This window comes from Oncorhynchus mykiss, chromosome 2 (assembly GCF_013265735.2).
Source record: "Oncorhynchus mykiss isolate Arlee chromosome 2, USDA_OmykA_1.1, whole genome shotgun sequence".
In the NCBI taxonomy this organism is placed as follows: domain Eukaryota; kingdom Metazoa; phylum Chordata; class Actinopteri; order Salmoniformes; family Salmonidae; genus Oncorhynchus; species Oncorhynchus mykiss.
Genome location: NC_048566.1, coordinates 55,975,519 through 55,989,633, shown reverse-complemented (window position 1 = coordinate 55,989,633; position 14,115 = coordinate 55,975,519). Strand labels below are relative to the sequence as shown.

At 41.8% G+C, this 14,115-nt stretch overlaps 1 protein-coding gene across 11 annotated transcripts in view; it reads left to right on the top strand.

Moving 5' to 3' along the window:
* Window positions 1-14,115, top strand: part of LOC110491905 (inositol hexakisphosphate and diphosphoinositol-pentakisphosphate kinase 1) — a 71,099-nt gene that overhangs the window by 17,114 nt on the left and 39,870 nt on the right. For all 11 annotated transcript variants that reach the window (XM_021565775.2, XM_021565765.2, XM_021565749.2 and 8 more), the window contains exons 12-15: window positions 541-616; window positions 868-977; window positions 8,040-8,125; window positions 12,583-12,708. In XM_021565775.2, the coding sequence (XP_021421450.2) occupies window positions 541-616; window positions 868-977; window positions 8,040-8,125; window positions 12,583-12,708 (398 nt within the window). The remainder of the gene's footprint in view (window positions 1-540; window positions 617-867; window positions 978-8,039; window positions 8,126-12,582; window positions 12,709-14,115) is intronic.

Sequence of the window (14,115 nt, the reverse complement as noted above, 5' to 3'; positions counted from 1 at the left end):
CTTCCTGTTTCCTGCTCCCCAAATACCCCCTCTCCCCATTCCCAGTGGATACATCACCTGCTCCTCAAATGCCCCCTCTCCTAATTCCCAGTGGATACATCTCCTGCTCCTCAAATGCCCCCTCTCCCCATTCCCAGTGGACACATCGCCTGCTCCTCAAATGCCCCCTCTCCCCATTCCCAGTGGACACATCGCCTGCTCCTCAAATGCCCCCTCTCCCCATTCCCAGTGGACACATCGCCTGCTCCTCAAATTCCCCCTCTCCCCATTCCCAGTGGACACATCGCCTGCTCCTCAAATGCCCCCTCTCCCCATTCCCAGTGGACACATCGCCTGCTCCTCAAATGCCCCCTCTCCCCATTCCCAGTGGACACATCGCCTGCTCCTCAAATTCCCCCTCTCCCCATTCCCAGTGGACAGAATTTGACACACAACGTTTAATGACTTTCTGATCAACGTCATATAACAAATACAACTTGTAAATCACCTTCCCCAGTCCCGTTGTGTCTCAATGTTGTTTCCGTTGTGTCTTATTTTCAGGTTCTTTGAGCTGTTTGAGAAGTACGGAGGGTACAAGTCAGGGAAACTGAAGTTGAAGAAGCCCAAACAGCTACAGGTCAGTCCAAGTATCTCTTCTTTGCCTGTAACCCAGGAACCTGCAGTGTGTTCCTCTGTTGGGGGGAACTCTATTTACGACAATATGGTAGTGCTGTGTATGGCCTCTACTTCTAATCCAGTTCGTCAATGTTTCCTGGCCACTGTTGCCTTCGCTTGCTCTTTGTAGGGGTTAAGGCTTTGGTTGCTGTTAAGCACTTTGACAAATGTGTGTGTGTATGTGTGTGTGTGTGTGTGTGTGTGTGTGTATAGGAGGTGCTGGACATTGCCCGGCTCCTACTGGCTGAGTTGGGGCAGCACACGGACTGTGAGATCGAGGAGAAGAAGGGTAAACTGGAGCAGCTCAAGACTGTCCTGGAGATGTGAGTGAGACGCCTATGGCTGGGTTATAGGCACACAGACATCATGCCCTGATCTGTCCATTTTATCGACCATGCATCTGCTCTGCTGTGTCTGTGACGCGTTGGTGTAGAAACCTCCTGTGTCATTGCTGTGTGTGTCTGTAGCCCAATACACAGATTGAATTAGCCTTATTCACTAAGCCCACTCCAGCCTAGTAGATTTCACATTTACTTTGTGAACCCCCTCCTCCATGCGTCTCTAACTCTTTTCCTCCCTATCTCTTTTCCTCTCTTTTCCTCTCTTTTCCTCCCTCCTTTCTATCTCTCCAAAGGGAATCCAGCTTGAATGACACTCAGTACGCGCCTCCCCCCCCCCCCCCCCCCCCCCCTGTCCCTTATAAAGGAAGAGGTTCACTCCTCCTTGTTCTCCGCACTCACTGTAACCACTGCTACCATTAACCCCTATTTAGAATGATGAGGGATGTTATACTGCACTTAGAATCAGGGAACACTAGCCACAACAGTGTGCGTGTGTCCACATGCGTTTGGGAGAGTGCTTTGTTGTCTACAATGCATGTCGTTCTGAAAGTTGCCCTGTAATTCCTCTCACTATCCCTTCGCCCTCCTCCTCACTCTTCTCATCCTCTGTGTACTATATGTAGGCTTACTGTTTGAGCCTGTTGATAATGGTATGGGATTGCATATTAACCAGTTACCATTAGCACCTCATTGACAATAACCAGGGACAACATTCTTTGTTGGATCAAATACAAAGGCCCAGAGTCATTTCAGTATGTTTAAAAAATATACAGTTAAAGTCGGAAGTTTACATACACCTTAGCCAAAGTGCATTAAACTCAGTTTTTCACAATTCCTGACATTTAATCCTAGTAAAGATTCCCTGTCTTAGGTCAGTTAGGATCACCACTTTTATTTTAAGAATGTGAAATGTCAGAATAATAGTAGAGAGTGATTTATTTCAGCTTTTATTTCTTTCATCACATTCCCAGTGGGTCAGAAGTTTACATACACTCAATTAGTATTTGATAGCATTGCAGAGCTGGTGTAACTGAGTCAGGTTTGTAGCCCTCCTTGCTCGCACACGCTATTTAGTTGTGCCCACAAATTGTCTATAGGATTGAGGTCAGGGCTTTGTGATGGCCACTCCAATACCTTGACTTTATTGTCCTTAAGCCATTTTGCCACAACTTTGGAAGTATGTTTGGCGTCATTGTCCATTTCGGAAGACCCATTTGCGACCAAGCTTTAACTTCCTGACTGATGTCTTGAGATGTTGCTTCAATATATCCACATAATTTTCCATCCTAATGATGCCATCTATTTTGTGAAGTGCACCAGTCCCTCCTGCAGCAAAGGATCCCCACAACATGATGCTGCCACCCCCGTGCTTCACGGTTGGGATGGTATTCTTCGGCTTGCAAGCCTCCCACTTTATCCTCCAAACATAACAATGGCCATTATACCAAACAGTTCTATTTTTGTGTCATCAGACCAAAGGACATTTCTCCAAAAAGTACAATCTTTGTCCCCATGTGCAGTTGCAAACCGTAGTCTGGCTTTTTTTATGGCGGTATTGGAGCAGTGGCTTCTTTCTTGCTGAGCGGCCTTTCAGGGTTATGTCAAAATAGGGCTCGTTTTACTGTGGATATAGATACTTTAGTACCTGCTTCCTCCAACATCTTCACAAAGTCCTTTGCTGTTGTTCTGGGATTGATTTGCACTTTTCGCACCAAAGTACGTTCATCTCTAGGAGACAGAACGCGTCTCCTTCCTGAGCGGTATGACGGCTGCGTGGTCCCATGGAGTTTATACTTGCGTACTATTGTTTGTACAGATGAACGTGATACCTTCAGGCGTTTAGAAATTGCTCCCAAAGATGAACCAGACTTGTTGAGGTCTACAATTTTTTTTCTTAGGTCTTGGCTGATTTCTTTTGATTTTGCCATTATTTCAAGCAGAGGCACTGAGTTTAAAGGTCGGCCTTGAAATACATCCACATTTACACCTCCAATTGACTCAAATGATGTCAATTAGCCTATCAGAAGCTTCTAAAGCCATGACATCATTTTCTGGAATTTTCCAAGCTGTTTAAAGGCACAGTCAACGTAGTGTATGTAAACTTCTGACCCCCTGGAATTGTGAATTATAGGTGAAATAATCTGTCTGTAAACAATTGTTGGAAAAATGACTTGTGTCATGCACGAAGTAGATGTCCTCACCGACTTGCCAAAACTATAATTTGTTAACAAGAAATTTGTGGAGTGGTTGAAAAATGAGTTTTAATGACTCCAACCTAAGTGTATGTGAACTTCCGACTTCAACTGTACACACACATACAGAAAGAGTACTAGTCAAAGGTTTTGCACACTCTTGGCATTTTCTCAACCAGCTAAATGAGGTAGTCACTTGGAATGCAGTTCAATTAACAGGTGTGCCTTGTTAAAAGTACATTTGTGAGATTTCTTGGTTGAATTTCTGCAAAGAAACCACTACTGAAGGACACCAATAATAAGAAGAGACTTGCTTGGGCCAAGAAACACGAGCAATGGACATTACACTGGTGGAAATCTGGCCTTTTGGTCTGAGTCCGAATTTGCGATTTTTGGTTCCAACCACTGTGTCTTTGTGAGAGGCCTAGTAGTTGAATGGATGATCTCTGCATGTGTGCTTCCCACCGTGAAGCATGGAGGAGGAGGATGTGTGGGGGTACTTTGCTTGTGATGCTGTCTGATATATTTAGAATTCAAGGCACACTTAACCAGCATGGCTACCACAGCATTCTGCAGCGATATGCCATACCATCTGGTTTGCGCTTAGTGGGACTATAATTTGTTTTTCAACAGGACAATGACCCAACACACCTCCAGGCTGTGTAAGGGCTATTTGACCAAGAAGGAGAGTGATGTATCAGATGACCTGGCCTCCACAATCCCCCGACCTCAACCCAATTGAGATGGTTTGGGATGAGTTGGACCGCAGAGTGAAGGAAAAGCAGCCAACAAGTGCTCATCATATTTGGGAACTCCTTCAAGAATGTTGGAAAAGCATTCCAGTTGAAGCTGGTTGAGAGAATGTCAAGAGTCTACAGAGCTGTCATCAAATATGTTTTTATTTAACACTTTTTTTTGGTTACTACGTGATTCCATATGTGTTATTTCATAGTTTTGATGTCTTCACTATTATTCTACAATGTAGAAAATAGTACAAAAAGAACCCTTGAATGAGTAAGTGTCAACTTTTGACTGGTACTGTGTATTTACAGTGCATTCGGAAAGTATTCAGACTTCTTGATTTTTTTTCCACATTTTGTTACAGCCTTATTTTGAAATAGATTTTTTTTTAAATAAAAAATACACACAATACCCCATAAAGTGAAGAAAAAAAAGATATAATACATAAGTATTCAGACTCTTTGCAATGAGACTTGAAATTTAGCTCAATTGATCATCCTTGATGTTTCTACAACTTGATTGGAGTCCATCTGTGGTAAATTCAATTGATTGGACATGATTTGGAAAGTCGCACACACCTGTCTATATAAGGTCCCATAGTTGACACTGCATGTCAGAACAAAAACCAAGCCATGCGGTTGAAAGAATTGTCTGTAGAGCTCCGAGATAGGATTGTGTTAATGCACAGAACTGGGGAAGGGTACCCAAAATTGCTGCAGCGTTGAATGTCCCCAAGAACACAGTGGAAGAAGTTTGGAACTACCAAGGCTCTTCCTAGAGCTGGCCGCTCAACCAAACTGAGCAATCGGGGGGGAAAGGCCTTGGTCAGGGAGATGACAGATGGAAGCGTCTCCTCAGTAAAAGCCACATAACAGCCCGCTTGGAGTTTGCCTAAAGGACTCTCAGACCATGAGAAACAGGATTCTCTGGTCTGATGAAACTAAGATTGAACTCTTTGGACTGAATGCCAAGCGTCACATCTGGAGGGAACCTGGCACCATCCCTATGGTGAAGCATGGTGGTGGCAGCATCATGCTGTAGGGATGTTTTTTAGTGACAGGGAGACTAGTCTGGATCAAGGGAAAGATTAACAGAGCAAAGTACAGAGATGGCAGTGGTTTCTTTGCAGCAATTCGACAATGAAGGCCTGATTCTCTTATGAACAGTTGATGTTGTGTCTGTTACTTTTATTTGGGCTGCAATCTGAGGCGCAGTTAACTCTAATCAATTTATCCTTTGAAGTTGAAGAAAAGTTAAAAGTTCTTGACATTTTCTGTATTGACTGACCTTCATGTCTTTTAAAGTAATGATGGACTGTCATTTATTTGCTTATTTTGAGCTGTTCTTTCCATAATATAGACTTGATATTTTACCAAATAGGACTATCTGTCATTGTAAATAAGAATTTGTTCTTAACTGACTTTCCTAGTAAAAAGGTAAATAAAATATCTTCTGTAAACCACCCCTACCTTGTCACAACACAACTGATTGGCTCAAACGGATTAAGAAATGTACTTTTAACAAGGCACACCTGTTAATTGAAATGCATTCCAGGTGACTACCTCATGAAGCTGGTTGAGAGAATGCCAAGAGTGTGCAAAGCTATCATCAAGGCAAAGGGTGGCTACTTAAACAAATCAAAATATATTTTATATTTGATTTTCTAACTCTTTATTTTATTTAGATATTTTTTGGTTACTACATTTGTGTTATTTCATATGTGTTATTTCATAGTTTTGATGTCTTCGCTATTATTCTACAATGTAGAAAATAGTAAAGATAAAGCAAAACCCTTGAATGAGTAGGTATCTCCAAACTTTTGACTGGTACTGTATATTTTAATTTATTTAGTTGTTTTTTTTATACATACCCTTGATTTCTTTCCCCCCACATTTTGTTACGTTACAGCTTTACTCTAAAATTGATTTAAAAAATATATTCTCATCAATCTACACGCAATACCTCATAATCACTAAGGTTTTTAGAAATGTTTGCAAATTTAAAAACTGAAATATCACATTTACATAAGTATTCCGACCGTTTACTCAGTACTTTTGAAGCACCTTTGCCAGCGATTACAGCCTCCAGTCATCTTGAGTATGACGCTACAAGCTTGGCACACCTGTATTTGGAAAGTTACTCCCGTTCTTCTCTGCAGATCCTCTCAAGTTTTGTCAGGTTGGCTGGGGAGCGTTGCTGAACAGCTATTTTCAGGTCTCTGCAGAGACTCAGACCATGAGAAACAAGATTCTCTGGTCTGATAAAACCTAGTTGACCTCTTTGGTCTGAAACCTAGCACTTATCCCTACGGTGAAGCGTGGTGGTGGCGGCATCTTGCTGTGGGGATTTCTTTTCAATGGCAGGGACTGGGAAACTAGTCGAGGAAAAGATGAACAGTGCGAAGTACAGAGAGATCCTTTATGAAAACCTGCTCCAGAGCGCTGAGGACCTTAGACTGGGGTGAAGGTTCCCCTTCCAACAGGACCAAGAACCTAAGCATCAGCCAAGACGATGCTGGAGTGGCTTCGGGACAAGTCTCTGAATGTCCTTGAGTGTCCCAACCAGAGACAGGACTTTAACAGACACAATGTAGTTGAGTACGGTTACATGCACACAACGTGATTATTGTGGATAGTCAGATTAATATAATGGTTTGATTAAAACCTTTACATTCTTTGCAAGAACGATTTCCATAATAATCCTGTTTACATGGACACATCTGAAATAAGGCTACCTGATGGCACTCTGATCAATTCCCGAAAATCAACCATTTAAAATAAACTTTCTACCACATTCACCATGTTATTTTTGGTAAACATATTTGAGTCGAAACCTATAAAGTTTGCATGTGAAAACTACTTCTAAGATACAGTTCAGTTGTTCCAAACTCACTTCACTCGCACTAAAGAGGGAGGCTTGCGCTACCTGTGCTGGCTCAGTTAGATTCGATGAGAAACACCGCTGGAATGCCTATTATTATTTTTTTAACTGTTTAGTAGTTTTGAAAGATTGTGCGGAAAAAACAGGTTTCAATTGGCGTATGCTTATTTAGAAATTAGAAACGCCGATTATGATAACCAAATTTAAGGCGTTTTACATGACTTTTGCATCATCTGCCTACTGCCGTAGTCCGTTTTAATATCGAATTATTCCTGCGCATGTAAACATACTCATTGTCTGTTGGAGCAGGTCCTCCTGCTCGTTTGATCTGTGTGCGTTGGGCTAAAGCTGTGGGGAATGGGGAATCCAGGATCAGTCGTTAACACTGATCGTATCGCCTATCAAATCCATTTTCCATCACGGGGCCGTCATGGACTTGGTCTGTAAGTCTTGTCATACTACATGTTTGTCCCAAGGACTCCTAAACTTTTTCCAATTAGAGGACAGTATGTTTCTATTAGTGTCGGATATGCTAAATTATTATCATAGCCGGTGCATTGAACAGCTGCTGTTACATAGCGCAGCCCTCACTATTGCCACAGCACTGTATCGCAAACCACAGGGGAGGCCGAGAGACAATTTTACACAACCGGGTGGGTGGAATCCCAATGGTGTCGTCTTTCACCCCTGAGTGCTATGCACTTTAACCAAACGCCTGTCACATCCCAAAGGACAGCGCTGGTATGGCACATGAGGGATTAAGAGTGACACACAGTGACAGCGGGTGTCCAAAGTTCAAACAAAAAAAATACAACCCAAAACACGTTTCCAGAAACATGGTAGGCAGCTAGTTTAGCCTAGCCTAACTAGCCACTTACTGACTGACAGACTGAGCACCTGCTAGCTAGCGTTTGAAGCTAGTGGGAGACTGTTCTCAACCATGGTTCTGAAATGAAACGTGTCAAACAAGGTTGGAGTCAATTCCATGGGGGGGAGAAAAAAAAATTACATTCAGGTGATTCATTGAAATTCAGTCCAATAAATAATTGAATTCAATCCAAGAAAATATTTATATTTTTAAAATGTGGGTCTTTTTTAAATGTACTTCCTGACTTGACAGATTTAGATTGGAGTTGAGGTCAATGTCACATGTCTGGGTTTGTGTGTGTGCTGTACATGTATAATGATGACTGAAGCTTCATTAAGTGAAGATACCCCGTGTGTCTTCCAGGTATGGGCATTTCTCAGGCATCAACAGGAAAGTGCAGCTCACGTACCTGCCCAACGGACAGCCCAAAGCCTCCAGTGAGGAAGAAGGTAGGGAGGGAGTCACAACCTTACACTCTATCTGGTCATGTTCATGATTACACATGCACTATACAGTTGAAGTCGGAGGTTTACGTACATCTTAGCCAAATACATTTAAATTCAGTTTTTCACAATTCCTGACATTTTAATCCTAGTAAAAATTCCCTGTCTTAGGTCAGTTAGGATCACCACTTTATTTAAGAATGTGAAATGTCAACATAATAGTACAGTGATTTATTTCAGCTTTTATTTCTTTCAACACATTCCCAGTGGGTCAGAAGTTTACATACACTTTAATTAGTATTTGGTAGCATTGCCTTTAAATTGTTTAACTTGGGTCAAACGTTTTGGGTAGCCTTCCACAAGCTTCCCACAATAAGTTGGGTGAATTTTGTCCCATTCCTCCTGACAGAGCTGGTGTAACTGAATCAGGTTTGTAGGCCTCCATGCTCGCACACGCTTATTCAGTTCTGCCAACACATTTTCTATAGAATTGAGGTCAGGGCTTTGTGATGGCCACTCTACTACCTTGACTCTGTTGTCCTTAAGCCATTTTGCCACAACTTTGGAAGTATGCTTGGGGTCATTGTCCATTTGGAAGACCCATTTGCGACCAAGCTTTAACTTCCTGACTGATGTCTTCAGATGTTGCTTCAATATACGCACATACAGTGCCTTGCGAAAGTATTCGGCCCCCTTGAACTTTGCGACCTTTTGCCACATTTCAGGCTTCAAATATAAAGATATAAAACTGTATTTTTTTGTGAACAATCAACAACAAGTGGGACACAATCATGAAGTGGAACGACATTTATTGGATATTTCAAACTTTTTTTAACAAATCAAAAACTGAAAAATTGGGCGTGCAAAATTATTCAGCCCCTTTACTTTCAGTGCAGCAAACACTCTCCAGAAGTCCAGTGAGGATCTCTGAATGATCCAATGTTGACCTAAATGACTAATGATGATAAATACAATCCACCTGTGTGTAATCAAGTCTCCGTATAAATGCACCTGCACTGTGATAGTCTCAGAGGTCCGTCAAAAGCGCAGAGAGCATCATGAAGAACAAGGAACACACCAGGCAGGTCCGAGATACTGTTGTGAAGAAGTTAAAAGCCGGATTTGGATACAAAAAGATTTCCCAAGCTTTAAACATCCCAAGGAGCACTGTGCAAGCGATAATATTGAAATGGAAGGAGTATCAGACCACTGCAAATCTACCAAGACCTGGCCGTCCCTCTAAACCATGATCATTCTGGATGAACTGCAGAGATCTACAGCTGAGGTGGTAGACTCTGTCCATAGGACAACAATCAGTCATATATTGCACAAATCTGGCCTTTATGGAAGAGTGGCAAGAAGAAAGCCATTTCTTAAAGATATCCATAAAAAGTGTTGTTTAAAGTTTGCCACAAGCCACCTGGGAGACACACCAAACATGTGGAAGAAGGTGCTCTGGTCAGATGATGTTATGTTTGGCGTAAAAGCAACACAGCTCATCACCCTGAACACACCATCCCCACTGTCAAACATGGTGGTGGCAGCATCATGGTTTGGGCCTGCTTTTCTTCAGCAGGGACAGGGAAGATGGTTAAAATTAATGGGAAGATGGATGGAGCCAAATACAGGACCATTCTGGAAGAAAACCTGATGGAGTCTGCAAAAGACCTGAGACTGGGACGGAGATTTGTCTTCCAACAAGACAATGATCCAAAACATAAAGCAAAATCTACAATGGAATGTTTCAAAAATAAACATATCCAGGTGTTAGAATGGCCAAGTCAAAGTCCAGACCTGAATCTAATCGAGAATCTGTGGAAAGAACTGAAAACTGCTGTTCACAAATGCTCTCCATCCAACCTCACTGAGCTCAAGCTGTTTTGCAAGGAGGAATGGGAAAAAATGTCAGTCTCTCGATGTGCAAAACGGATAGAGACATACCCCAAGCGACTTACAGCTGTAATCGCAGCAAAAGGTGGCGCTACAAAGTATTAACTTAAGGGGGCTGAATAATTTTGCACGCCCAATTTTTCAGTTTTTGATTTGTTAAAAAAGTTTGAAATATCCAATAAATGTCGTTCCACTTCATGATTGTGTCCCACTTGTTATTGATTCTTCACAAAAAAAATACAGTTTTATATCTTTATGTTTGAAGCCTGAAATGTGGCAAAAGGTCGCAAAGTTCAAGGGGGCTGAATACTTTCGCAAGGCACTGTAATTTTCCTCCCTCATGAAGCTATCAATTTTGTGAAGTGCACCAGTCTCTCCTGCAGCAAAGCACCCCCACAACATGATGCTGCCACCCCCATGCTTCACGTTGGGATGGTGTTCTTTGGCTTGCAAGCCTCCCCCTTTTTCCTCTAAACATAACGATGGTCGTTATGGCAAACAGTTCTATTTTTGTTTCATCAGAGCAGAGGACATTTCTCCAAAAAGTACGGTATTTGGCCCGTAGTCTGGCTTTTTTATGGCGGTTTTGGAGCAGTAGCTTCTTCCTTGCTGAGCGGCCTTTCAGGTTATGTTCGATATAGGACTAATTTTACTGTGGATATAGATACTTTTGTACCTGTTTCCTCCAGCATCTTCACAAGGTCCTTTGCTGCTGTTCTGGTATTGATTTACACTTTATGCACCAAATTGCATTCATCTCCAGGAGACTCCAGGAGGCTGTGTGGTCCCATGGTGTTTATACTTGCGTACTATTGTTTGTACAGATGACCGTGGTACCTTCAGGTGTTTGGAAATTGCTCCAAAGGATGAACCAGACTTGTGGAAGTCTCCAATTTGTTTTCTTAGGTCTTGGCTGATTTTCTTTTGATTTTCCCATGATGTCAAGTAAAGAGGCACTGAGTTTGAAAGTAGGTCTTGAAATACATCCACAGGTACATGTCCAAATTACTCAAATGTTGTCAATTAGCCTATCAGAAGCTTCTAAAGCCATGACATAATTTTCTGGAATTTTCCAACCTGTTTAAAGGCATAGTCAACTTAGTGTATGTAAACTTCTGACCCACTGGAATTGTGATACAATTAATTATAAGTTAAATAATCTGTCTGTACATTTTTTGGGGGCAAAATTACTTGCGTCATGTACAAAGTAGATGTCTTAACCAACTTGCCACACTATAGTTTGTTAACAAGAAATGTTTGGAGTGGTTGAAAAACACTTAGGTTGGAGTCATTAACACTTGTATGTAAACTTCCGACTTAAACTTCCGACAACTGTATATACAAAAGTATGTGGATATGGCAATTTAGCCACAACCGTTGCTGACTGGTTTTTAAAATCGAGCACACACCCATGCAATTTCCATAGACAAGCATTGGCAGTAGAATGGCCTTATTGAAGAGTTCAGTGAATTTCAACGTTGCACCTTGATCCAGTAGGATGCCACCTTTCCAGCAAGACAGTTCGTCAAATTTCTCCCCAGCTAGATCTGCCCCGGTCAACTAAGTGCTGTTATTGTGTAGTGGAAATGTCTAGGAGCAACAATGGCTCAATCGTGAAGTGGTAAGCCACACAAGTTCACAGAACAGGACCGCTGAGGCTCGTAGCTCGTAAAAATAGTTTGTCTTCACAAACTGCCTCTGGAAGCAACGTCAGCACAATAACTGTTCATCTGGAGCTTCGTGAAATGGGTTTCCATGGCCGATCTGCCACACACAAGCCTAAGATGTGCAATGCCAAGCGTCGGCTGGAGTGATGTAAAGCTAGCCGCCATTGGACTCTGGAGCAATGGAAACGCGTTCTCTGATGAATCACGCTTCACCATCTGTCAGTCCAACGGATTCATCTGGGTTTGGCAGATGCCAGGAGAACAGTACCTGCCCCAATGCATAGCGCCAACTGTAAAGTTTGGAGGAGGAATAATGGTCTGGGTCTGTTTTTCATGGTTTGGGCTAGGCCCTTTAGTTCCAGTGAAAGGAAATATTAACGCTACAGCATACAATGACATTATAGACAATTCTGTGCTTCCAACTTTGTGGCAACAGTTTGGGGAAGACCCTTTCCTGTTTTAGCATGACAATGCCCCAGTGCACAAAGTGAGATCCTGGTTTGTCGAGATTGGTGGGGAAGAACTTGACTGGCCTGCACTGAGCCCTGACCTCAACCCCATCGAACACCTTTGGGATGAATTGGATTGCTGACTGTGAGCCAGGCCTAATCGCCCAACATCATTGCCCGACCTCACTAATGCTCTTGCGGCTGAATGGAAGCAAGTCCCCGCAGCAATGTTCCAACATCTTGTGGAAAGCCTTCCCAGAAGAGTGGAGGGTGTTATAGCAGCAAAGGGTGACCCAACTCCATATTAATGCCTATGATTTTGGAATGAGATGTTCGACAGGTGTCCACATACTTTTGGTCATGTAGTGTACTTTTGACCCTTTTTGCTTTTTTTTGTGATTTAACTGCAGGACCTAATGCAGGTGTGTGTGCGTGCATGTGTATTATTGTTGTACAGAAGGTCCGAAGGAGGGTCCGTCTCTACTGCTGGTGTTGAAGTGGGGAGGGGAGCTGACCCCGGCAGGCAGAGTACAGGCTGAGGAGCTGGGGAGGGCCTTCCGCTGCATGTACCCTGGAGGACAAGGTACAGTACTCTACTACTGGACACGCTACACCTCACCACTACACTGGACTGTATACTACTTCTATATACGGACCTAGGGCTAGATGGGAGTTTGTATGGGCACAATTTAGTCAAACCCAAATAATTTTAAAGCACCTCTGGTTTCAATGTAAATGAATTCAACTACTGCTATAAACAGCAGTTGAATTACATGTAGATAAAGCTGTAAAGTGATTGATAAGAAAATGTCTCTGCATATTCTGTCTGTCACAACATCCAGTAACACATTTACAGAGCCCCTAATTTCTCTTTGTGAAGTCACAAGGTCAGGAAAAACTCAGGACTTTACACAATGTTCCAAAGGCTAACTTGAGATCCATGTGCTTAACTCAGTTTTTTTTGTAAATCATGAATTGAGGTCAATGGGAGATTTGGAAGTCTCAAGTCTCAAACGCGTTATGATCTGGTGAGGATTTGTCCCAGCGTCACTTCTGCCTGCCTTTCTCATTCTGAAGGGGAATCCAATCTCAAACAAAGACAAATACCTTTCTTTCCGTTTGACATTTACACTCTGATTTCACCTCCTCCAAAGGCTCTCTACCATGACCTCACGTGTTACCGTTCTTTACATACTGGGTGTCATTGACACGTTTTGTTTTAGGTTCAGAGGAGGAGTCCGATTTTCTGAATGAAAGCTTGTTGCTTTCTCTCTCTTCCTGAAAAATGTCATATGGGCATTTTAGAAGATGCACTGTCTTGTAAAGATCGTTAATCAAACTCAATTTCTAACAAAAATGAAACACTAAGCACACACACTGCAGGATTATTCAACATGGAATTTGCCAGGTCTTGTTCATTAGTCAAGCAAAATCTTTGAGTCCAGATTGTGTTTTACACAATATATTTTTTGTATTTTGAATTGTCCCCATATGTACAAGGGAGGTCCACTCTCCCCTTCCTGCCTAGTGTCATTTTTATACCCAGGTTTATTGTAATGTTCTAATCCCAAAGTACTGTAGTAACATCACTATATCTGCATTAGGCTTTCCCTTTCCATGTATGCTTTCTAAAATAATGTTTATACTACCTACACTAGACAATGCATGATAAACTACTCTTCCAAGCAAAGCCTAGCAAACTAAGTGGAAAGTGACTATTTTTAGATGACTAGACGGCGGGCCGATATGATTTATTTATATATATATATATATATATATATATATATATATATATATATATATATATATATATATATATATATATATATATATATATATATATATATATATATATATATACTGCTCAAAAAAATAAAGGGAACACTAAAATAACACATCCTAGATCTGAATGAATGAAATATTCTTATTAAATCATTTTTTCTTTACATAGTTGAATGTGATGACAACAAAATCACACAAAACTTATCAA